Genomic DNA, 24,586 nt, shown 5'->3' on the forward strand with positions numbered 1-24,586 from the left:
TGGGTCATTTTAGCTGAATAAAAGAAAGTTAGATCTGGGCTAACGGACTGCAGAACCTTCAGGAAGCAGTTTTTTGTTCTTTCTGTGTCCAGTTTGTTCGCCACCCTTCATGGAAACATCAGACCAAATCAAAAAACTCTCCACTTCTGCTAAATGAGCTGCTCCCCAATCCACCGTGTCTTTCCGATCCAGCTCGCAGAGGAAATTTACCCAGCATGCAAATCAGGAGGAGAAAATTCACCGCTCGCCATCTGAATGGACGACTTCATTAGTCATCGGTGGGGAAAATTCAGCTGGCTCGTGGAAATGTGTATTTGCTGATGGTGCAGAACTTATTTGCATCATTTCTGTGGTAAGGGTCCATGTCATGTTCTGTTTCCGGTTCTGAAGGGACCCGGTGTGAGCAGAGAACCTTTCCTGAAACCAAACGGGGGAAAGAAGGAGCTCTACTGTCAGCGGAGCAGAGATGCTCCCTCATTAGCATACTGCTGCCATGGCAACAGCACACCAAACCGGAGCTAGCGAGGGGGGAAAAAAAGGGGAACAGGGAGCGAAAGATGGAAAGAGTTGGAGGGAAATGTGAGGGACTGGAGGTGAAGGATAACAGAAGGAGTGATGAAGATGTTAGAAGAAAGGAACGAGGAAAATAGAAAAGAATGAGGCAGGAGGATTAGAAAGAGCAGGGAAGGACTGGGATGGCTTAAAAAGGAGGAGAAGAAGTCACTGAACAAGAGAGGAGAGGATGGATGGATGAAAGGAAAGAGGAAAAATGGAAAGAGGAGAAGCTGGGGGCTTCTGAAGGTGAAGGAGGAGGATTAGTGAGACATAGAGGAGGAAGAGGGGGAGATGAAGAATTAGCCACCTCCTTGGTTTGACTTCTCTGCTTCCCTCTTTCATCCCCTTTTCCTCTTCTATCATTTCATCTTTATAATTAAATACAATCGCTGAATTCCCAGATGAGAGCAACCGCTGACTCAGGATGGTGTTGCCGCTGCTCCTGCCAGTTGTTGAGGTTTGAGGAGTAAGTAGACGGGAGATAATCTGGAGGAGAGCGGTTCTCCTTTTGTGCAAAGACAGACAAGCAGCTTTTTTTCAATGACTCTTCCGATGTCCCACACCTCCTGAACAGCACCCAGGAGTCTGCAGACTGCTGCTTCCTTACAGGGTGTGCAGTAGATTTCAGGCAGGGAGTTTCCAGAGCCTTCTCAGCATGTTGACCCGTTCTAGATCGCAGGGGCACGAAATCTGAGAAAATTGGTTCCGCTAAATCCGAAACGTTGCACCAATATGTAAATATTCACTCCGTATCTTTACTCCGTCACAGAATAAACGAAAATTGAATTAGTTCCTACATTCTAAAGGCTCCTGAATCAGGAACTTCTAACTTGCTGTCGATGCTTAGTGTCCATCGCAACCCATGACCACTGCTGCAAGTTTGTTCAGTAGAAACTCAAGTTTATTTCCGCATGAATCCCTTTTGCTTATGAAGCACAACTTTAACCATTATACACATTTTATGTTGGAGTTTGTTTGTTTTTAACTTTTGAAGTTCTGAAAGAGAGACAAAAACATCAGAGAGCGACGAGGAGAAAGAAAAGCAGGGAGGAGGGGGGCAGGATTACATAAAAAAAGGCAGCGGAGAGATAAAAGGAAAGGCTCTAGTGTGTCCTAGATGAAGATTTTGCATCGTGTGTGTAAACCTGGCTGTACGGATGAGTCTCATTAACCAGCTAGAGCCTTAGCCACAATCATAGACTGTATAGGAGACCTGGAATGAGCGAGTGTGATGTCACCCATAGAAAACGCCTTACTCCTGGTCTGGTGAAATGAAGCCAATTCAGTCACCAACTTGCAAAACTACCATAAAAAAAGAGGATAATCAAGAACATTTAAAAAAAAAAGTATCAGACCAAGAATGGTTCTTCTGACCCATAGAATGACTGACTAACAGCTGTTTATTTCTCTATAGACGTCTTTAGGATTTTGGTTTCTTGGTTTCTTGTTTTGAACACCAGGGGTAGGGGTCACTCAATCCAATTCCCATATAGTCTATGGTCACAACTGCCCCTACAGGTGAATATGTAAGAACCTGTACAGGGTACGCAGGTGGCCCATTTGGGATATCAAGGTCGTAGACTGCTCGGTGAACCCTAAAGGCGTTGGTACATGTTTTTTTCCAGGGTGTTCTGCAGGAGGCAGGTCGTAGTAAACAACACTTATACAACACACAAGGATTAGTAAGGCTACATTGACGCAGGGCTCTGATATGTGTGTTCAAGTAGCCACTTCCTATGAAGAATCTTTGTAAGCACGCATTAACACACATTTAGGGCTTCCATGTTTAAAACTCTCGTGTTCATGCAAGTTTATAAAATGTCTTTCAGGCTCTACGTACAAAGGGCCTATCCATTTAGCGAGTGTTGGAAGTTAATCCAGGCTGAACTTTGGCCAATCAGGGACCAGGATTTGACAGTGACGTGTGGATAGCGTCTCCTTTAAATCGCGAAAGTCCCAACTGTTTGAAAATCGATCATAATGGAAATAATTGACATTCTAGCGTTGTCTTAAGGGGACACTCACCTGCACATCATGTGTGTACAAAATTTGTCTTTACTATCATCATAGTAGCGACTAGAGTCATTACTAAGGACACCGTACAACAGCGTCACCAGTACGTCATATGTGTGCACCTTACCGTACAGAAACCCTACGAATTATTCAAAATACACTCACCGCATGCCTGACAACGGTACGTTCCATTTTTAAGACGTCTCTTGAGGTGACTGTGCTCCAAGAGACGTTATGAAAAGATGCGTCCAATCTTCTCTATGACCCACTACGAACAACCCAAAAAAAAACATACGGGTCAACCCCCCATTACGGGTGCATGGGACTAAAATTTAACTAGTCATCCCTCCAGATCCAGTCCCATCTGAACCCCATCAGTTCTGCCCCTATGCAGCACGAATGAACTCTGATGGACAAACACCGGCTACTGCCACCACCTTCACACTACAACTCGGCGACCTCCCCATCTCCAAGCAGGAGGAAGCGAGTGTAAAGAACGTCTGGGTGAAGCATCGCGCTAATGGCTGTCATGTATCATTGATAATGATGTCATCTCGTTAACATGCATGGCTGAATGTGACACATCCGAGGCATCTTGGAGCGCCTTCAAACTCAGCCTCTCGTCTGTCACACATCTTCATTTGTCATTCAGTGGACATATTTTTTCAAGCGACGGAGAAGGCTTTCAGAGTGAAGTCTAAGCCTTTGGAGGAATAAATGGACCGGCGCTGGATGGGCAAGCAGTTTTTTGAGTGCATGGGGGGAACTGGGGGAAAGTATTTGGGGGATACAATGAAGTTTGTACGAGGCAGGATGTCATCTCTGACTTCTATTTGTTCAGTTTTTCTCACTGACTTCATCGACACCTTGACTTTAGTCTGCCCACGTGCCTTCCTTCTGCCCTTCTTTCCTTTCTTTTACCTTAAATTCTGTTTTATGTTTAACTTCCATCTTATTTGGAAGAATTTTTACTTTATTCACTTTATAAAAAGTTAAATGTTTGTTTATTTTAGTTCCTTTAAGTCAGTGGTTTATTTAACTGTATTAAAGTCAGCTGTCCACAGCCTACAGCCTTAACCCTTGTGCTATCTTAGATGACCCCCCCCTTACATTGACGTGTTCTTCCTACCAAGACAAAGGTGGATAAAGGTGGAAAGATTTCATGTAATCCATGGACACCAGTGAAGATCACAAATCATTGAAGGAAAAAGGTTCAGCGCACTGTCAAGCGCGACTTGGTCGTTAAACGCAGCGCGTCAAAAAAAAGCAAAAACTGTACATTATTCTTCAGCCCAGAGAGAATTCTAAGGCTTGATTTAAACAACTTAGCTGTACTTTCTCGAAGGATGTCCACAGAGTGGATAGTTTTTGGTCTATTTCCGCCCCAAACCATCTGCTTTGGTTGATGCTACTTGTTTTTAAGGACTGTCCTTCCTCTGTTTTCAGTTTGTGGCGCAGCCGAACTGCCAGCAGCTGCTGGCCACGCTGTGGTACGACGGCTTCCCCGGCTGGAGGCGGCACCACTGGGCCGTCAAACTGGTCACATGTTTCATCATCGGACTGTTGTTTCCTGTTTTCTCCATGGTGAGTAGAATCCACGCTCTTCAGGTTTTAGTTTTTTGTTTTTTCCAGACACTTTGACTTCATTTCTACCCAAAAATAAAGTCGTAAAACATTTTTTTAAAAGATTCCCTGATGTTTTAGAGTTTACAGCCTCACAGACACAAAGCTCTGACCTTGTGTTAATGTGTGTAAGTAAAGGAAGGTTTACCACCTTGACACCTACTGATGCAAATATGCATCAGACTACTTCAGCTCCAAAATGACCTTAACTTAGTGTCTACCTTAAAGCAACACGGGACATTATTCATGCCTGGAAATAAATGAATGTGTGGAGAGGTTAAGCTCCAGCGTTTGTCTCATGATACACTGGTTAATACTGTACAGCTGTCTCCTGCTGCTTTTTCCTTTATAGCTTGTTATTACATTTAATCCCGTCTAAAGCCCTAGTGGTGCAGTAGAACACACTTCACTGGGACTTTTGGAAGAAAATGTATCAGAAAAGCAAAAACACTAAAACCGAAGTGTGTTGGATCCCGTCCAGTCTCCTAAAATAGATAGCTATTTAAACTAACAAAAAAATGGTTTCATGTAAACGAATGATCCAGCTAAAATCCTTCTTGGAGACCTGAAACCAAATCAAAGATGCTCCCATAGTTTTTTCAGGATGCAGGAGCTGCGTCTGAATGATGGCGGCTTTGTACTTCTGTCTCTCTGTTAGTCAGAGGACAGAAATAAAATAAGATTCAAAGTAGAGGAACTTTTTTGTGTTGTCTCAATGCTAATAAGAAAAATATCACTGTGTGGGTTTCTGACTCCACCCGCTCATAGTGTCATTGGGCACGCCTACATGCCCAAAGCTGAGTCCCTAATTGGTTGATACGATGTGTTTTCCTCGGCAAAGTTCCGATTTTTAAACTGTGGACGTGCCACGAGGCCCAAACCACGCTGCTGCCGGACCGGCGCTCAAATCGCACCGCGAGAACTCACATCTGTGCAACTCAACAACTAAACCCGAGTCCCTGATGGGTCAAAGTTCAGCTGATGTTCAAGACTGGTTGAACTTTCTTTGCCCCTTCAATGAACACCTGGCTTGTACGTAGAGCCGGAAAACTGAGCTAAAAGATGCTGTGGCGATGTGTTGGTGGGGGGGGTTTGAAGGCAGACGCCTGAAACGCGGGTTTTGCAGACCTTTACTTAAACGGTTCATTAAGAGGGGGTCGCCCGAACGGCAGTTGCAAAGGCCGAGGTGAACGTAGCTTCAAACCAGCCGTACAAATATAAAAAAAACTTTAAAGCTTATCATTCCACTCGTTGTCAAATGAAAGTCTTTGATAACTTTCTAAAATCTGTCAGTTTAGTAAAATGAAAGAGAATCATAAACCTAACTTTACATCTTTCTTGGTTTCTTTTTATCCTATTTTCTTTTACATCTGCCCCACTTTTTTGTGTCTTTTTTCTACCTCTGCTCATCAGATCTACCTGTTGGCTCCAAAGAGCGCGCTGGGGCGATTCATTAAGAAGCCCTTCATCAAGTTCATCTGTCACACAGCGTCCTACCTGACCTTCCTCTTCCTCCTGCTGCTGGCCTCGCAGCACATTGCCCGCACCAACCTGCACATGCAGGGGCCCCCGCCCACTGTTGTGGAGTGGATGATCCTTCCGTGGGTGCTGGGTAAGGACTTCCTTCCATGTCAGTCAGAAAGCACGTCTTTTTTCTTAAAGATGGGCTAAACAGTTTAGTTTTCTGTCAGTCCATAAAGCCGTTGTTACCACTGCCCCTATAGGTGGATATGGGCCGTCTGCGGGGCAAACCTGTGGAGAGAAAATGTTCATGCATAGACCACGGGTCATAGTGAGCACTTATACAACACGTAGGTGTGATTTAGGTGAGACGCAGGCCTGTCGTACGGGTTTCTACGTTTTCTTTACCTACCCAAAATAGTGTGGACTGCGCAGTCAGAGCGTAGTTTGAGGAGATCTTACGGGCTTTTGCATATCACATGCACACAAGACTTTTCTGTTTTTTTTTCTTTTTGTTCCAATTCAGATGTGTCGTCAGTAAAAACGCTTTTAGCTTTAAGCTTTGGCAGTGAAGAGTCACACTTTAGCGTTCAAATTAAAACTACAACATCTCAAATGTTTTTGGAGACGATGAATACCAGCCTGTTTCTCTGTTTCTGTAGTTTTTCTTCAATAAATGTCTTACATTTAAACTCCAGACTGAATCAGTGCTCAGCCTGCCGCTGCTCCACAGCCTCATCCAGAGCAAATTAAATGAAGGAAGAAGAAAAAAAAACTATCCAACAACTTATGCCTTTCTTATTATTCGCCTGATTGCTATTCATTGAGACGCCTCAGAGTGGATCTTCACCACTGTGTGGTCTTTGAGAGCGTGCGGAGGAGGTGCTGCGTCTCTGTGAGTTGGTTTGGGTGGGCGGGTAGGGTGGGTGAGAAATTTGAAAGATTGCATCCTTATCTGGTTGCTCACCGCAGAGACCAATCTTTTCTCCGGCTGCGACACCCAAGGCCTGCAGGAAATGGAAACAGATTCAGAGGTCGGCCATGTCCATCAACTGTATACGAGAACTGGACCTAGTGACCCCTCCCCTCTGGCGTTCCAAACAGGAAGTGAAATAAAAAGCTATTACTCAGTCATTCTCTAGCTCTGCTACCTTTTTCTGACGTGTTCTTGATAATCCTCTTTTTTTAATTGTTTTTCCTGTAATGTAAGATATTCAAGTTGTAAACTGACCAATCAAATGCCTCATTAGAAGTGGGTGGAGCCTGCTGGGCCCCTAGGTCCAACATTCAAAACCTTTTGACTGACTTCGTGTGGTAGAGGTGTGGCCTTTCAACAAGCTCACCCCTGATTGGCCAGTGTGGTTGTCATAGGAATGTTGACTTGGACCAACCACTGCTTACCGACAATTTCTGACTCTGACATGGAAGTACTGCAAAAAAAAAGCCGACTGAGTTGGTTTCCTTTGGTTGGAGCTATGGGTGACATCCCACTCACTTAGTCCAGTTCTCGTATTCAATGACACTGAAAGGGATTCAGCGAGTTCCAAAGATGGATGGAAAAACATGAATTACTATTCAAGTTCTGTTTTAATTCTAAAATTGTAACAAATATTAAACTAAAGCTTTGTTTCCACTCAGTGTCTTGACCATTTCTGTTATTAAATGGACCCTATAAGCCGCACCAAACCTCTTTCTGCAAATAAAAAAAAAAAAGTATATATTGGTTGGATTTTTTGTGAGTTTTACATAAATTCACTGAAACATTATATTTTTGTTGAAAAGTTATATTTGAACTAAAGTTGTTTGCTAAAGTCAACAACAATTTTCTTCATGGCTTTTAAAGTTAATTAAACAAATTAAAACAATCGGGGAAAAAAAGTTTTTTTCATTTTGGGAAGCAGCGATTAACAGCAGCCAAAAAAAACAACAAAGTCCAAATTTGACCCTCGAGGTTAAAAAATCAAATGCGTCAATTAAATTTGACAGGAATAATAAATATTTTATGTAGAAATTTTCTTTGATTTCTTCACAAGAGTTAAAAAACATGAATAAGTTGTAAAAACATTTGAAGTCTGAGTGACTTTTTAGGTAAAACAAGCTTTAAAGACAGTCATGGGTTAACTGGTTACTCATCTTTCCATGCAGTCAAAGGAAGCTGCATAAATGCACCGCAGGGATACGGCCAACTTAATGGTTTATCCCAAAGTCGTTCCTCACACAAGCCTCAAGTGAGGGCTTGCAAAGGGGAAATATTAATTTTGAACCGTCATGAATTATTTCAAAAGATTTAGAGTTAGTCAGACAGAACTAACACGCAGACTCTGGGGTTTCAGTCCTCAGTACAGGCCTTTTTTTCCCCACTGTGCTCTTCCACATGAGCTTCATGGAATGACTTCTCACACAGCAAAATGAAGATATTGAACAGTTCAGCGGAGTTAAACATGTTACTTATGTGTCCGAAGGGAAGGAGGCACTGGTTTGAACCAGTAAAAGGGTTCATTTTGGAAAACACATAAAACCCGTAGAATAAATGTAGATTTTTCTCTATGGCCTCGTCAATCGGTCTAAGGCCTTGATATGTTGTGCTGGCCATCTGCGTTCCCCGCACGGGTTTGACCATTTTTTACCCATATCCCCTGGTAAGAGCAGTTGTGACTGAAGCTATGTCCACGTCGCCCTCGGCAACACGCGTACAAGCACTTACAATCTATGGAAATGTGTGTATGAGCACGTTTCGGGCTTCTCAGTTAAAAACTCCCGCGTTCACATGTTGCTCCGCAAGTTTATATGACCGTTTTTGGGACTAAACATACAAAACATGCGGCTATTGATTGATAAGTGGAAAGTTAAACCAGTTGAACTTTGACCAATCAGGGACGTCTGGTAAATTTGACGTCTCTGGGGATTTAGACGTATGGTTGGAGTCCCGTGTGAACTTAAAAAATGGCTTCAGGCTTAAAAAACGTCTTCACAGTGGTTAAGACAAGTCTAAATTAAACAGCAATCCAATCATAGTCACAGGTTTTTACTCTTTTCTCCATCCTTTATCATTTTCTTTGTCACTTGCAAATGCAAAAAACAAAACAAAACAACAATTCATCCACATCTGTCTTCACTCCACATTAAACCAAAAACCTCTTTTCCAAGAGCTGCTTAGTGTTAACGTCACTGGAAGGCTTTAATTCCCCAAATACTCCTCCGTCCCTCAAAGAATCCACCCAGGACTCATCTTTCCTCCAGCAGCTGCTCACTGACCAACTCTGGCTTCCACTTGGACAGATTTGTGGACGTCTTTGGCAGGAATGAAGTCTCTGCTTACGTTCAGATCACCTCTCCCAACTGCTCGTCTCTAATCGGTCCATTTGTCCAGTTCTGTCAATAAGCAACCGCATGCTCTGCGTGCTCTTTCTACAGGCTTCATCTGGGCCGAGATTAAAGAGATGTGGGACGGCGGATTCACGGAATACATCCACGACTGGTGGAACCTGATGGACTTTGCCATGAACTCTCTGTACCTGGCCACCATTTCTCTGAAGATCGTGGCGTACGTGAAGGTAAGAGCCGCTGGCGTGAGGAGGAGAACGGCAGCGATGGGGGCTCCTCAGCACCTCATGTCAGTTCATGATGTAATGAATGTTTCATGACGGGGCTGACGGCAGCGGGAAAGCATGGATCCGTGCATTCTGCAGAGGAACATTTACACTTTTGGGGTCTTTGTGTTTGCAGATGCCTGCAGATTATCCTTTTTTCTGAGTTGGAGTTCATTTTAAGATTAGGATCAACTTTATTAATCCCCGTAAGGAAATTTAGTAGTAGTAGTAGCAGCACCATAAAGTAATAAATAGAAAATATACAGGGGGAGAAGAATATACAGGCAAAAGAGTTGAAGAAAAGCCCATCCCTGCAGATGTTTGGCAAAAATCTGTTTTGACTGTTTAAAGGAGCATCATGGGCCCAACCTTCAACCAGGAACACAATGTTGGCAGGACTTGGATTAAACCATCTTTGGCATAAAGGGGAGAGATCTGTAGACGAGTGATTGATAGGAAAGTTTCTGCACCAGTTTAAAGGCTTAAAGTAAAATTCAACTTCTAGACTCCAAATAAAAACGCTATTTTATGATGATAAATCTAGAATGAAGCGACTCCGCTACAAGCAGCCTATAAACTGTGTTTTTTCTATTGAAGAGCTTATGAGTTATAAAGGATTTTCTATCGTGTGAAACAATCAACAAAACAGCGGTTCATAAAATCCAGAGAAGCCAAACAGAGAGTAGAGTAGATGTTCCATCGAAGCGGAGTGTGGATTCTTGGGCCAAATCCAGGTTGCTTCCATACCCCAACGGCTTCTCCCTACCCCTACATTTAGCCCCCCAAGCAGAGACATGGCATTACTACCACTCGATGACATCATGAATAATCTCTCTAGGTTAGCGTGAAGCTGCCTGGGCTCAAAAATTAACAACATCGGTTTCATAACTTTAAAAAGTCGTGCAAAAAAAACAAAACTCAATACTTTTAGTGTCAAATTCTGTGCTTCAGAGTGCACCCAAGTGACAAAATGGGGTTCTCCCCGGCGCCACAGATCAGTCACCGGCGGATGGATACCCAGTCTTAAGTCGCTACGGCTCCTCCTTAAAAAAAATGCTTTGGGACACCACTACAGCTCCAAATGCCCCTACGATTGGAGCAATAGGCAGGAGCCAGAGGCCTGGAGAAGAATTCATATTCAGCTTTGGAGTCTGGTGGAAACACTTGACTTAGGCGTGTGGCCCAAAGACAAGAAGACCTTAATGTGCACAGTTCCTTCCATGTGGCCATTAAGCACTGGTATTAAGCACTTTGTGTTATGCCTTCATAGGAAAAGTGCTATATAAATAAAGTTTGATTTGATTTGATTTAATATTATACTTGACAATTTAATCAGGTATTAACGGACAGCTCATGCTGTTCATCGTTTAATGCTACATTCTCTGTTAAAGTCGCACTCCGATCATCTTTGGATCTATTTCAAATTGTTCCAGTGGTCTTTTGAATATGATTATTCCATTCTTTGATTAAATTTAAGAACATAGTTTCTGCAGAGCGGCAGCAGTTCACCTCTAAGTTGTGGGCGGGACTGCTCGCTTCCTCCCCCCACCCCCCCTGTCTTGTCACCAATACCTGAGAGCCCCCCCCAGCCTCACATTAGCCTAACGTAGCCTAACAGCTATCCAGACGTACACTTCTGAGCCACGGCTCGAATGGTCGGAGGAGAAAACAAAGACCTACATGGATCTAGTCGTCTGCAAGTGGACTCTGAAATGCACTCGGAATGGAGCAGCAGGGAGCTTGTAGCCCGCCTAGCGTATTTTCTACATCATCACAAACACGATCTTTTATAAATGCCATCTTTTCATCCGCTTCTCAATTTGGAGACGAATCAGACAACTAGAGCTTTGACAGGCACACCATTGCAGCATGAAGACTTTTTAGATTTTTATATAATACATTTGATACTTTTATCATTTGTTATATATATATATATATATATATATATTTCATTTTAATTCCTCATTTTGCTTAGGTTAACCCGCTCATTGAATCCTAAGGAGCACAAGGAGCTGCAAACCAGTTGAAACCAATTGGGGAGGCTATGAAAACGTAATTCAGTATTTTTCCACTGAACAACGAAAGTGTAAATGATCTTTCTGGCCGGAACAGGAGGTCATTAGCCACTTAAAAAGTACATATAGTAAGGATGACCACGTAAGGTGTTAAGCGCCTCTCTTTTTCTCCCAAGAGATTGGCCTGGAGCTCACACAAGGAAGCACCCATAGGGCTGTAGGTTTTGTGTGGATCCTACTGGGTGATGTTCGTCTTTATCCTAACCCAGAGCGTTCGTACGACTTTGATTCAATTTTCATTAAAAAACTGAGTTGTTTTTTTTCTTTTGGTCACTTTCTTCTTCATCAACGAACATGCAGGTGTTATAGCGAGGTCATCCTCAGAAGCATCAGCAGCCTCACACAGTCTGTGCTTCCCTAAACACAAGTTTACCCGCGTTCCCCCAGTGCTCCCAATCCACTGCCTAATACAAAAAATGCAACTCTCTCATGGCCTCGATGAGTGCAAAAATATTTATCCGCAAAATTTCCGCCTTCTTTTCTAACTGCAAAACAACCCATGCCTGTCATTTTTCCCACAGCCTCGGTGCAAACGCTATGAAATGGCGTTATGGGCTGAAGTGAATATAAGGGAATAGTTATATGGGATTCCATAAACATTATGCAAAACAATATGAATTATTATTTGAGAAACTGTGGATTTTAATGCTCCACACAATTCACAACGATTTGCATGAAGAAATACTTGATTTTCTTTAGACATGTCCTCCATCATCAGAAAAATGCAACAAACACATGTTAAAAACACAGAAAACACCATTTTCATTGGAGTGAAAAGAAAATAAAAAAACACGGATTTTGTCCCAATTCCTTCTTTCCATAGTGCACTATATAGCGCCTTCATCATTTGTAGTGCTGTACTAATGTACTATTCCAAAATCGAGTGCCCTAGCCAGAAGTATTTGTGAAAACCAGCGAGCATCACAAGCACTTTGTGTTTTGCTTTCATAGGAAAAGTGCTAAATAAATAAAGTTTGATTTGATTTGATTTGATTGATGCTCACTTAATTGGCGAAAATAGACCACAATGCATTGCGTCAAAACAATTTTAGCCAAAAAAAGGTATTTAAATGTATTTTTTTAATAAACCATCAACGTTTTCATCTTCAAAGGACAGTGGAGTCATAAATACTCGTTTCAAAAGGAAATTGGTGAAATTGCTAACGTCATATTCACCGTTTAAAAAAATTAAAAAAGTAGTTAGCATGGTGTCCGAATTGCTTTAAAAATCCAGGGCATTACATAGTGACGCTTTATATAGTTTTTTAGTAGTTAGGGTGAGAACATAGCCATGGAGAACAAATGATGACCAGACATGCTAACAGAGATCCATGTGGTGGGTCCACAATCAGTCAGCAGGAAAAATACGGTTTTGCTGTTTTACTCTGAATGGATCCAGAAGGATCGTAGTTAAACTAGTTAAGGTATTGACCATCGACTGTAAAAAGAAACTGGAAGAAGCGAGTGTGTGTCGTCACCCAAAGAAAAGGACTAATTTCCATCTCTAACCAAATGAAGTCAATTCAGTAGCCGCCGTGTTTGAGCCAGACTTTGTCACTAGGCAGTGATAGGTGGGAGTCAACATTTCCATGGCAACCACTCCAGCTAATTGGGAGTGAGCTTGTTGGAAGGCCACACCCCTACCACTTGAATATCTGTCAATGAAAGGTTTTGAACGTTGGGGGGCCAGAAGGCTCCACCCACTGTCATTGAGGCGATCTGATTGGTCAGTCTCCAACCTGACCAATTTGAACTGCAGAAAAAAAAAGAAGATAAGCAAGAACATGTTAAAAAAAGAGCAAGGACAGTTATTCTGGTCTGTCTAGAATGCCGAGGAGGGGGGGGGGGGGGGTCACTCAGTCCAGGTTAAATTTCAGTCAATAGTATCGACTCAGAAACTCTGCATATGTCCTCCTCTGAGCTTCATTACATCCATGTTGTGCTTCGTCAGCAGGAGACCAATTTGTTCTGTTTAATTGAATTGTGTTTCGTCTAACAGTGAATGGAAAAAATATGCAGATGATGCAATCATTCAGATTCTCAGATGGAGTGCCCATGAAAATGTGGCCATCATTAACAAAACAGAAACAGCAGGTTATCTGTTAGCTGGGTGGTCAAGAGTTCCTCCTCGATATCAATTTTCCAAAGACTTTCAGCAAACTGCATAAGAATCGAGAGCCAGTGTTGGGTTTGTGGGGGATGAAGCACCTCCAAAGAGTTTAGTTTGTAAACCAGGGGTCTGCTACCTGAAGCTTCCTTTGCCCCTCCATTGTGGCTCTCATGGTTAAAGAAAAATATCATGTCTATTTTTATTTTAAAAAGTAACTAGAAAGTAAACAAAAGTAGTGAAGTGGAAAAAAGACTTCAAATAAACCAACTGTAACTTTATAAAACTCGTTCGCTAACAGTTGAAGGTCAGTAGGTATCACAGGTTGAATTAAAACGTGTTGATTTGATTTGATTTATTACACATAAAAAATGAATAAAGTTTATCTGACAGTTTAAAAACAGCATGTTTCTGCTTTACAGTACATAAGACTCAGACAAGCATCACTTAAATCATGACAAAACAGAAAAACAAATCATAACAAAGCAGCATTACGGGGACTTGAAATTTCAGTTTTGGCAACATTTGAGCGCCGTTTACCGCAGAAAAGGCAGATTTTCTATTTTTGAACAAATTCATGGATTTTAATTGGGTTTTTTTGGTTGCATGTTTAGGAATTGCTTTTCTCAATATTTACGCTTTAATTGAACTGTTATATATGCCAAAAAAAACAATAGTTCATTTAAATGTATCCTAAAAGTAAGAATAACAGTAAGTAATAGTAAGAATTTAGCCAGAAATCAACCTACATGGCTCTTTAAGGGGTTGAAGGTTTCAGACCCCTGATTTAAACAAACTCCGTTTTTGGTTTTATTTACAGTGAAGAACATTTTATTTACTTTTTTTTTTGAGTTTCCACTTCAGGTGACAAAAATGACAAAGATTTAGGTGAACCAATGTGTGGATGCCAAATCCCTTCACGATGGACTTTATTTATTTATTTAAAGGAGATTATTTTCTAGATTTAAATAAATATGTTGTGGATTCTGTCTCCAACATGGCGGCGTCCATCTCCCAAAAGCCATTTTCCATGGGTGACATCATACTCCCTCGCTCCAGTCCTCAGATAAAGCGGATCCCTTAACTAGGTGTAGTCATTTAAGTGACCTTAGATTGTCCTAAGGACTGAAAACCTAAAATAATCCTTTTGCTGCACGAACTCCTCTTCTTTCATCTAAGGCTTGTCTTGAAGAGGCGAACACATTCCAGACGTCTGGGCCATCTGCAGCTAGATGTGATGGCGGATGGTCCTCCTACACACATGCTGCAGCCACACATACTCACATACATGCACGGAGCAGAAAACACGCTAACAGAAGCAGAAGCTGCTGCCATTTTATGTTTTTTCCTGCTGCTTTCAAAAATTCATCAGCGTCTGAAATCCTCCGGAGTGCACGCAACTCTTTGCTCTGTCATTGTGCGAGAGGGAACGTGCAAGAGAGTATGAATTAATGAAAGTGCATTGGCATTATCAAGCATGTGTGTGTGTGTGTGTGTGTGTGTGTGTGTGTGTGTGTGCGTGATAACACCAATGCACTTTCATTAATTTTTTGGGAGCGGAAGCTTGCAGAGGCGGAGCTTAGCAGACAGAAGCCTCACGGTTGAATTTGGAATGAGGTGGAGGTCACGAACGAGGAAGATGATGGGCGGGGCTGACAGATGAACGAGGGACTCCTGAGCCACGACTGAAACAAACAGAAGTAATACAAACACGAGAAGAAGAACAAGAGACGTACTGACGGGGCTTTTAGGGACATCAGGAGTCTCTGTCTGTAAATCCAATGAACTGTTGGTTTGTTTTTGTTCAAATGTTTATTCTTAAAAGGTCCCAATTCATACTTGCGACTAAACCGAGAGTATTTTATTCTTGTATTCATTTTACCTTGAGAGATTTGTAACTGAGGGTTTGTTTCTAGTTTAACACCGGCGTGGATTTGGTTTAAATGGAAAAAAAAGTCAAACTTTTCTTTGGTTTGGTTTGATTTTTCATTTCATTAAACATGAGAAACCCAATCCAGCTGAAAATGTTGCAACATTCGTCTGTTAATGGAGGTATTGACTGAAAACAAGTTCCAGCAAGACGAACAGTTTGTTTTTGCTTCCTTACATCCATGCTGTATTTTCCATTTTCACTTAAATCCCTCCCTCTCTTCGGATAGTCCATTTATAATCTCACTGTAGTGAACCACACCAGAGTTCACTTAATTGTACGGTGTGAAGAGCATTTGTAAAAGAACCTGTTTGCACTATTATCTTAATTTCAAAGTTGTAAATTGAACCTTCAATTTTCAGCAAATCCTCTATTTTAAACACCATTTGGATCCTAATTTAAGTGAGAATATCATAAACATGAGACAACCTTACATTGGACAGATATAGATATAAATAGACTCAAATATGTACACAGACATTTAACACCCAGTTTGGATAGCTGCTATGTATATGCATATATATATATATATATATATATATATATATATATGCATCTGCATTTTGTCATTTTATTTACTCTATTAGTTAATAGACCTATTTGCACTTATACATATAGTACATGACACACTTAAATCTTTACTGAATAAGACCTTATATGATCCTTTAAATGTTTGAACATTTAAACTTAAAGATTTTGTTTGTCGAAGGGCAAAAACAAAAAAATCTTGAAGCATTTTTTTTTTTTACCGGGATCTCACTCTGTGAGAATCATTCCACTTCAGTTTGTCAGAACCTTGATTTAAAGTTTGATCAATAATTACAAAAATGTCTCTAAACTTTCATTGCACACTTCTAAGTGCTGCATGTCTTCAAATAGAAGCCCCGGCGTTTATTAGAGACAGGCGTCGATTGGAAACCGGCGTTTATTAAAGCTCAAAACTAGGTGAAAGTTTTCTGTGAAACAGAGGAAGTTCCACGAAACTACAAAATTCCAGTGTCATAACTCCTGTTGTGTTTGTTTTACACCAAACATTTCAAAACAAAAGCCTTTTTGAAACCTTCACCTTCATTTTTTCACGTCATTCCTTCATCATGCTAAACAGTTGATGTGGTTGGTTGGTTAATATTTCACGGTGTATCATTTAACACCCTTTCCGTGTTTGTTTTATAGAATAATTCATGTTACAGTTTAGATCATATCTCATTCTTTTAAGTGTTCTTGTTCTTTGTCTAACTCCTTCAGTATAACTCCTCTCGTCCCAGAGAGGAGTGGGAGATGTGGCACCCGACGCTAATAGCTGAGGCTTTGTTCGCCATCGCCAACATCTTCAGCTCGCTCCGACTCATCTCGCTCTTCACCGCTAACTCCCACCTCGGGCCTCTGCAGATCTCACTGGGGAGGATGCTGCTCGACATCCTCAAGTTTCTCTTCATTTACTGTCTGGTAAGACTTTTTGGAGTCACACGAGCTCACGATCTGCTTCATTTGATGATCATTTGGACACAAAGTGTATCCAGGAACTAAGTCTGGATTTTCTGCATCCTGGATGATAACGAAGGCGAGTTCTTCGCACACTGCACCCTTGACTGGCAGCAGAAGGACATTATAAGCCTGTTTCATTACAATCAGGGCTCATTAATGCCTCCTCAAGGGAGCCGCTAACCTACAACACTATCCACACATGGATTGCTGCGGTCCCTGCAGTGACAAAACCAATCAGAGGGAGCCTGGGGCACCAACACCTCATTAGTCTGTGCTTACTCAGAAGCAGCTTTACGTAACGCCGCTCGCTTTGGTTCTGTTTGAAATCAAAGCTCTGTTTGCAAATGGCCTGAAGGAGCAGAAGGTCAACCCCTGAACCAAAAGACAACTGTGCATCTGTGACGCTGTGACAGGGTTTGTGTAGCTTTTATATGACAAAGGAACACTCATGTGTTTGTGTGAACTCTGACAGGTCCTGCTGGCATTCGCCAACGGTCTCAACCAGCTTTATTTCTACTACGAGACCAAGGCGTCAGAGGAACCCAACAACTGTAAGGGCATCCGCTGCGAGAGGCAGAACAACGCATTCTCAACGTGAGTATCTTCTAAGAGGCCGGCCGTGCACGGGCAGATGTTACTAAACAGCAAAAGATGATGATGATGCTGGTGGAAGAAGGTACAGCCTCTTTTAGGAATGGGACGGGTCAGGAACTCAACGGGAAAAAGAATCAAATGTGCTTTTATAAGCAATAGCTAAAAACCTAGTTCATACATGCACTTCTGCATGAAATTTGGCCACTAGATGCTTTGATTGAAGCCTGAAAGACTCAAAGCAAAGCTAGATGGAAATACTGGGGTTGGTACACATAAAATACACATAACTTCAGGATTGTGTCGTCTTTTTTTTTCTCTATTTTTGATTTTATGTAAAAGTTCTGACTTCCTGTAGCACAGCTGTCATATTGACCATGTTGCCCCCAACAATTCATGTTTTTATAGTCAATTTAAATGATTGTACATTAAATTTGGAAAAAACAAAGTTTTATTAGTAGTTATTTATTTATTTGTTTGTTAGCTTTAGCTTGTCCTATCCAGCAGCTGAGCAAACAGATTGGATCTTAAGGCCTTTTATTGTTACATTAGGCGTTATAAATCTTTGGACACATGAGGAATATACTTGTATAAACCCCTTTTTGCATTTTAGGCTAAACTTAATTCATATTCACAATGTTTGTATACTTTTTTTGTTAGACTGGATGTTTAAAAAAGATGAAGGAGAGAGATGGATGTTAGAGATGGGGTACAAAAGAAATGGTAGATAAAAAGGGTGTTAAAGAAGTTGGAGGATGAGTAACAAAACATACAGTATTTTAACTTGTTTGTATTCATTTTGTCTCTGCCTGTTAGCAAACGTTTTGTCAGCATTATTTTTTAATAGCTGAAGGAAGTGGTGTCATTTTATTTTGAAAGCTGCAGCATCAAAGTTAATATTTAATCAGCTCCATTAAATATTTCTGAAAACGCTCACCTTTTTATGCACTTTTTAGCAGACAATGAAGTTCAAACTAGATTAAATATTAAACATTGATATTAATCAGCCTGATGCGCACCCTGGCAGGGCCGGTCGCTCCAAGGTGGGTAGAAATGTCTTGTAATTTCCATTTTTCATATGAGGTTAATGGTTTATAACTTTACCCATAATTATGTGATTCATAATTTCTTTTGGAACCCCCCCCCCAGGCTTCTCTCTGTAAAAACATTAGCAGCTCCGAGTGTTTGTTCCTGTTTGTTAAATACAGTGAAATTGTTGGTAATTAGAAAATCTGCTGAAATCAGGGCTGCGTTTCTAATGATGGAGCTTCGTTGCTGCGGTCGGCGCCGCCGCACCGCCTCATGATATGGAGGCAATATTTGATTTGGAGCCCAAAGAATATTGATGTGCTGTTTTTTCTCTAGCGTGGCAGAGACATTTGCAAATGTGGAACGCTGGTCGCGGTTTCTGCTGACTGAAAGCTGACGCTGAACTACGCCTTATGTGGCATTTGCACACGCAGCACCGCCGCTGAAAGATGCGAGCCCGTGAGCTAAATTCTGATGAGGCGCGAGCTCGGTTTTAGATAATAGCCGTATTGATTCGCCATCTATTCCATTACAGTAAAGAGCTGGCTGCACTGATACGGCTGTGAGGAGAGCCATGTGTGGAGCAACCCTCCTGTCACAGTTATGGATATATTTTTGGACAAATAGTATCATCGACACATAATCATCCATTTAGCAGGTGAAGGGATTCCTTTTGAAAACATTCTAACAGAATATGCTTTTCATGTGTACCAGCTGCACAGTTTAAATTCCCTTTCCATCATTTTTATGTTTGGACTTTTCAAGCACCTTTAGTTCTGTTGAGATCCTGTTTTATTTATTTATTTCTTTTCATATCCATTCAGGGTAGTCCAGTGTTTAAGGATGGGTACACTTTGGAATTTGTCTGGTGCCCGTGCGGAATCATTGCTTTTGACGCTGTTGTGGCGCCTAAACGGTGCTTAAAAAAATAAAAATTCAAATTTTTTTCAACATTTTTTAGGGGAGATGAAACAGCGCCAATTTAGCCTCAAATACAAAAGAGGTTTATAAAAATATACACCCTGTGTGTCAGAAGATCCATAAACCCCTATTGCATCACAGTAACATGTGTCCAACACAAGAGGCCTTCGGCTCTGATCTGTTTGCTCAGCTGCAGAACAGGACAAAATCAAATAAATAAATACATAAAATGCACAGTAAATCAAGATTTATTTAGAAACTAAATAGGATAAATCGGTTTGCCTGAACAGATGACTTTAGCCTGGACTAAATTATCCTGTTAAAATGTTGTTCTAGGAAAAAGACCCTGTAATGTTTCAGAAACAACTTCTTCAAATCAACAATTTTGTTTTATTTAAATCAAATTTGTATAGCACTTTTCAACTCGTGTGACTCAAAGAGTTTTACATAAAAACATTTTTCAATTTCAACTCAATTCAAGCAAGACAAAAGACCCTTACGCAAAGAAAAGGTAGAAAACACATACAATGCAGATGACATACAAAGTTGTGTGTCATCAGCGTAGCTGACAAACACCATGTCTCCTGATGACATTTCTGCATTTATAGATTAAAAGTTGTGGGCCTGAAATTGAACCTTGGGGGATGTCGCAACTGATTTCATAGGTCTTTAAAGGCGCATGTATCCATACTTACATAATTCTTCATCTTTGAGCAGTACCAGAGAGGCCCAGACATCTCGAACCGTTAAGTAAAATATTGTTATTGTATTGGTATTGTCCCTGTGCGATGACTCTTCATTATCTGTAAAAACGTATACAGACACGTTTTGACTGTCTTTTTAAAATATATTCTATATAAGAGTATTTTAGTTGGAAAAACGTATTTTCCGGAAACCAGAAGCATAAAAATATGAAACTGCATCTTCAACGTCTTAGAAACTGGTCTGTGAAAATAAAGACTGACGTAAAACTTGTCCGAGGTCTTAAAAACGTTGAGGACAAGCGGCAAATAACCCTACTGCAATCCTCCCACCAAACCCCTGAAACCCAGATTTGCTCACAATTGATTATTCACATGAAAACGTTTTGACGTTTTTCTACATGTTGAGATATTGAGGTTGTTTTTGTTCTCTGTTGACGCCGTGCTGAGCGCTTCATTCATAGGGGGCGGCGGTTGAGGTGAGGTTTTGCTTGAAACGGTGTGAGACTGAAAAAGACAAAAAGCGCTCTGAGCAGACGCGTCTTCATCATCGCTGTGAATCAGCTGAGTCTGAGAGAAAAACAGAAGCGAAAAGAGCAAAACCGTCACCGCGGCGACGGCCAAGGTGGCGCATTATGTAAGCCCCGCCGGTGGCGCAGTCTGGGCCGGCATTCATGAGTTCACAATGCCAGGGATTATGTTTATGTGTGATAATCCCTCCATCACAGCATCACTTCCTGTCTGAGCCAAGGTGCCTCCTATCCCTCTTCCTCCTCCTCTTCTTCCTCACACTCATCTGTACTTCACACACTCTTATCACCACTAATGTGTGAGATCCTTTCACACCCAGCAGAGTGTGGATGATCGCCCTCCTTTTCTCTCATAGATGTTGTTTTGTTTTGTTTAAAGCTCTCTGGGATTTTGCACTCAGCTCTCCTGCTTCAAGGCGGCCGTCCAGGTTTCTGATACTCCTAAAGGCATCACAGAGATTGTGAGATCGGACAAAACACGCGTGTTCAGACAGTTTAGACACATGGTTCACGTTTAGATGACACCTTTGGTAAACTATGCAGGTTTTAGTTCAATTTGCAAGCGTAGTCAATGCACAATTAAAGATTTTTGGGGGGAAAACAAAGAAATACTAGAAGGAGCTGCATTTCCAGAAGAAAATGCAGGGTTGAATGCTGTATTGCTGAATGAAAGCAGAAATATGATGAAAAAGCTGAACATTGTAAAAGTAGAATGACCAAAACGGATCAAAATTTGTAGACGGAGTTAAGCATGAAAGTTGAAATTGTTGAAAAAATGGATGTACGGTTGAAAATTTGAAGATGATGCTAAAATGGCTAAAAGTGCTAGCATCAGCATCATCAACTGACTCAAAAAATCACATTGTTTAAGAGTGTCATGTTGGTAAAAGCTACATGTTCTAAGTTGACAGAAAATCCACTTTTTTCAAAATGGCGGCTTTTCTATTGATTTTATCTCCATAGCAACCATTTTATGTTTGGGTCGCCTGGAGATGAGGAACAAATCAACGTCGGTTTCAGATGAATCGGAAAAAGTAAACTTTTGGACGTCCTTAGCAACGAGCTTTGTTTGCTAACCACGCCCACATTCCTTATATGTCCAGATCCAGTGAATTTCAATATGTTCAGTTCCAGCCATGGATGAAGTTTATTGCAACATTTGCTTCAGATTTTGTCAAAAAATGCCCACCAAACAGTAGGTTGTGTTGCCATCCCATAATAATTTCAAAACGTATGTTGAAGTCCAAAGCCTTGTGAGCATTTCAATGTTTGAACGGTGCCTCTAGCTGAAAGCTTGTTAAAGTTATAATGCTTGAAAGCAACAAAGGTTTTCAAGGATTCTCCATGTATTTAAATGAAGCAAAAATCTTGGAAAATCCTGGAAAATCTTGGAATATCTTGAAAAGTTCAAAGATTTGAAAGACTAAAAGTCGTAGCTGAAAGGAATAAGCTGAAAGGGTTGAACATTGTAATAGTAGAAGGATTAAAATACATGAAAGTTTGAAGAAGTTTAAAATTGCCTCACATTTTGGCACAAAATTACCGCCAAACTGTAGTTGGTGTTGCCATCCCATAATAATTTTTAAACCTTATGTTGAAGTCCAAAACCTTGTGAACATTTCAATATTTGAACGGTGTCTCTAGCCAAAAGAATGTTAAAGTTACAATTGTTTAAAGAAGCAAAGGTGTGGCCAATGGAGCAAAAAGATTGGAAAATCTGGGAATATCCGGGAATAAATGGAAAAGTTCAGGGATTTGAAGGACTAAAATGTCATAGCTGGAATAAGATGAAAGAGCTGAACATTTTCATAGTCAAACGGTTAAAATAGGTGAAAAATTGTAGGAGTTTTTTTTTTTTTTTTTTTTTTTTTTTTTTTTTTCTAACTTGTCCTGTCCAACAGCTAGGCAGACAGATGAGAGCTGAGGGCCTCTTGGGTTGGACATATTTTACTTTAACAAGAGGGGTTATTAATCTTCAGACAAACCAGAGGTATGTCTGAATAAACCCCTTTTGTAATTGAGGCCAAACTTTATTAATTTCAAACATGTCTGAAAATCTTTGGTGTTGGACCGGACGGAAAAGGAAAGAGGGGAAGAAGAGAGAGGGACATTAGAGAGAGGGGGGGTAGGGGGTGATAATAGGAGGGGAAGGGGGATAAGACCATGAAGCAGCATAAAGCAGCAAGTTTACTGGTTGTTAATCATTATGGTAAGGTTCAAATGAAAAAAAAAACAAAAAAAAAGGGCGGAGCCTGTCCACACACACACTCAAATGTTATAAACACACCTGTTAGTTGCAAAAATGTCCACCTGTCGACATGTACACAAAACAGATAGTGTTCACACGCATACTTATGCCTTAAAACCAACTAGTGTGAAATATTTCAGTCATTCAGTCTGTTGAGCTAACACCTGTGCTCAGGTGAGTGTTTATGTTCTTCTAAAATGGATGGTGGAACGTGAAAAGAAGGAGGGAGAGTGCCCAGCCATCCCCACCCCAAGACCCCCACCGCACCAGCAGCGGCAGCCGGAATCCCCCCAACGCCACACGGGAACCGGCAGGGAACAACCGCCGCCCGGGCGACCAAGCCCGCCACCCAGGCCAGGGCCAGCAGGGCCGCCGCAAGGCCCCCAGAGCCAGAGAGCAGGGAGGCACGGAGGGAAAGAGGGCGCCGCCCCAGCCCAACCAGCAGAGCAGCCCCCCCGCCGCGCCGGGAGAACCCAACGCAGGGCCCCACCGGAGAAGGACGCCCACAGCCCCAGACGAGCACCCCACCACCACCCAGGAGTTCCGGGCATCCCCCCGCCCCAACCCCAGGTACGAGCCAGGACCCCCCAAGGGAGACCCACTCCGCACTCCAGGCAGCCACCCGCCCGGCCCACGGTTGGTCCAGGGAGGAGCGAGGCAGGGGCCCGCCGCCCCCGCCCAGAAGGGGGGAACCCCGGGGAAAAAAGAGGGCCCACAAGGGGTGTTGTAAATATGGCCCGACCAGGCTCGGCCACAGTTGGAAATTTGGCGGGGCCCAGCACTCAGGAGCAAGGACCAGAACCCACCCCCCAGGGACACGAACACCCCCGGCTCAGATGTAATGTGAACCCCCCCACCGCGCGGAGAGAGCACCGCCGGGCCCAGGAGGCCAGCACCCCGGGGACACAGCCGCCGTTGCAAAGGGGCCCGTACCCCCCACCAGGGAAGAGGCAGGGGACAGAAGGTCCTAGGTCCCACCTTCCTTGCAAAATGTGTGTGCGTGTATGTGTGTTTGAGAGAGTGTGTGTGTGCATGTGTGTGTGTTTATGTTGGGATGTATATATTGAGGGGGGAGGGGTGTGTGTACTAAGGGGGGTGCGGTTAAAATTGGCGGGTAGGGCACTAAGGGGACGTCTCCTGATTACTCACAGTGACGTCCCCTCACCCTCCCCACCAAGGGGCCCTAAATGTCTAAGGTGCGGTTAAAATTGGCGGGTAGGGTGCTAGGAGGACATCCGCTGCTTGCTGGCAGTGATGTCCAAGCACCCCCCCTACCAAGGGCCCTACATGTCTAAGGTGCAAATAAAACCGAAAGAGGGGGGGCCCACTCCATACGGCAACCACAGGAGGGGGGTCACTGCCTAGTAAACCCCCCCCCCAAGGCTCATCGCAGGCTAAGCCCCCCACCCCCTCACCCTATTATGAGGTTATATGAGGAAGGGGGTAAGTTGGGGACAGATGATAGACTGTCCCCCGGTGGTCAAACAGCTGTCCCCCGCCCCCCCCCCAGCAAGGGGGCCAGGCCCACCCAGCCCCGGGGCCCCACCCCCGGAGGCGCAGACACCCCAGGCCCAGCACCACCACCCCCACACAGAGAGAGGGGAGCCAGAAAGCGCCGGCCCCCCCCGGAGCAAGCCCAGGCCCCCACCCCCAAACGCCGGCCCTAGAAGAGCTCTGGTCAGGCCTCGACGGGACCGAGGCAGCCAACCGGCCGGGGAAAACCGCCG

General features: G+C 42.6%; 1 protein-coding gene across 1 annotated transcript in view; it reads left to right on the top strand.

The window, feature by feature from the left end:
- The window catches only part of LOC101169488 (short transient receptor potential channel 5), a 275,758-nt gene that overhangs the window by 80,236 nt on the left and 170,936 nt on the right, over positions 1–24,586 (top strand). Inside the window, exons 9-13 of the mRNA XM_023948991.1 lie at positions 4,015–4,152; positions 5,605–5,803; positions 9,067–9,206; positions 16,600–16,800; positions 17,312–17,433. Of these exons, the coding sequence (XP_023804759.1) occupies positions 4,015–4,152; positions 5,605–5,803; positions 9,067–9,206; positions 16,600–16,800; positions 17,312–17,433 (800 nt within the window). The remainder of the gene's footprint in view (positions 1–4,014; positions 4,153–5,604; positions 5,804–9,066; positions 9,207–16,599; positions 16,801–17,311; positions 17,434–24,586) is intronic.

This window comes from Oryzias latipes, chromosome 18 (assembly GCF_002234675.1).
Source record: "Oryzias latipes chromosome 18, ASM223467v1".
In the NCBI taxonomy this organism is placed as follows: domain Eukaryota; kingdom Metazoa; phylum Chordata; class Actinopteri; order Beloniformes; family Adrianichthyidae; genus Oryzias; species Oryzias latipes.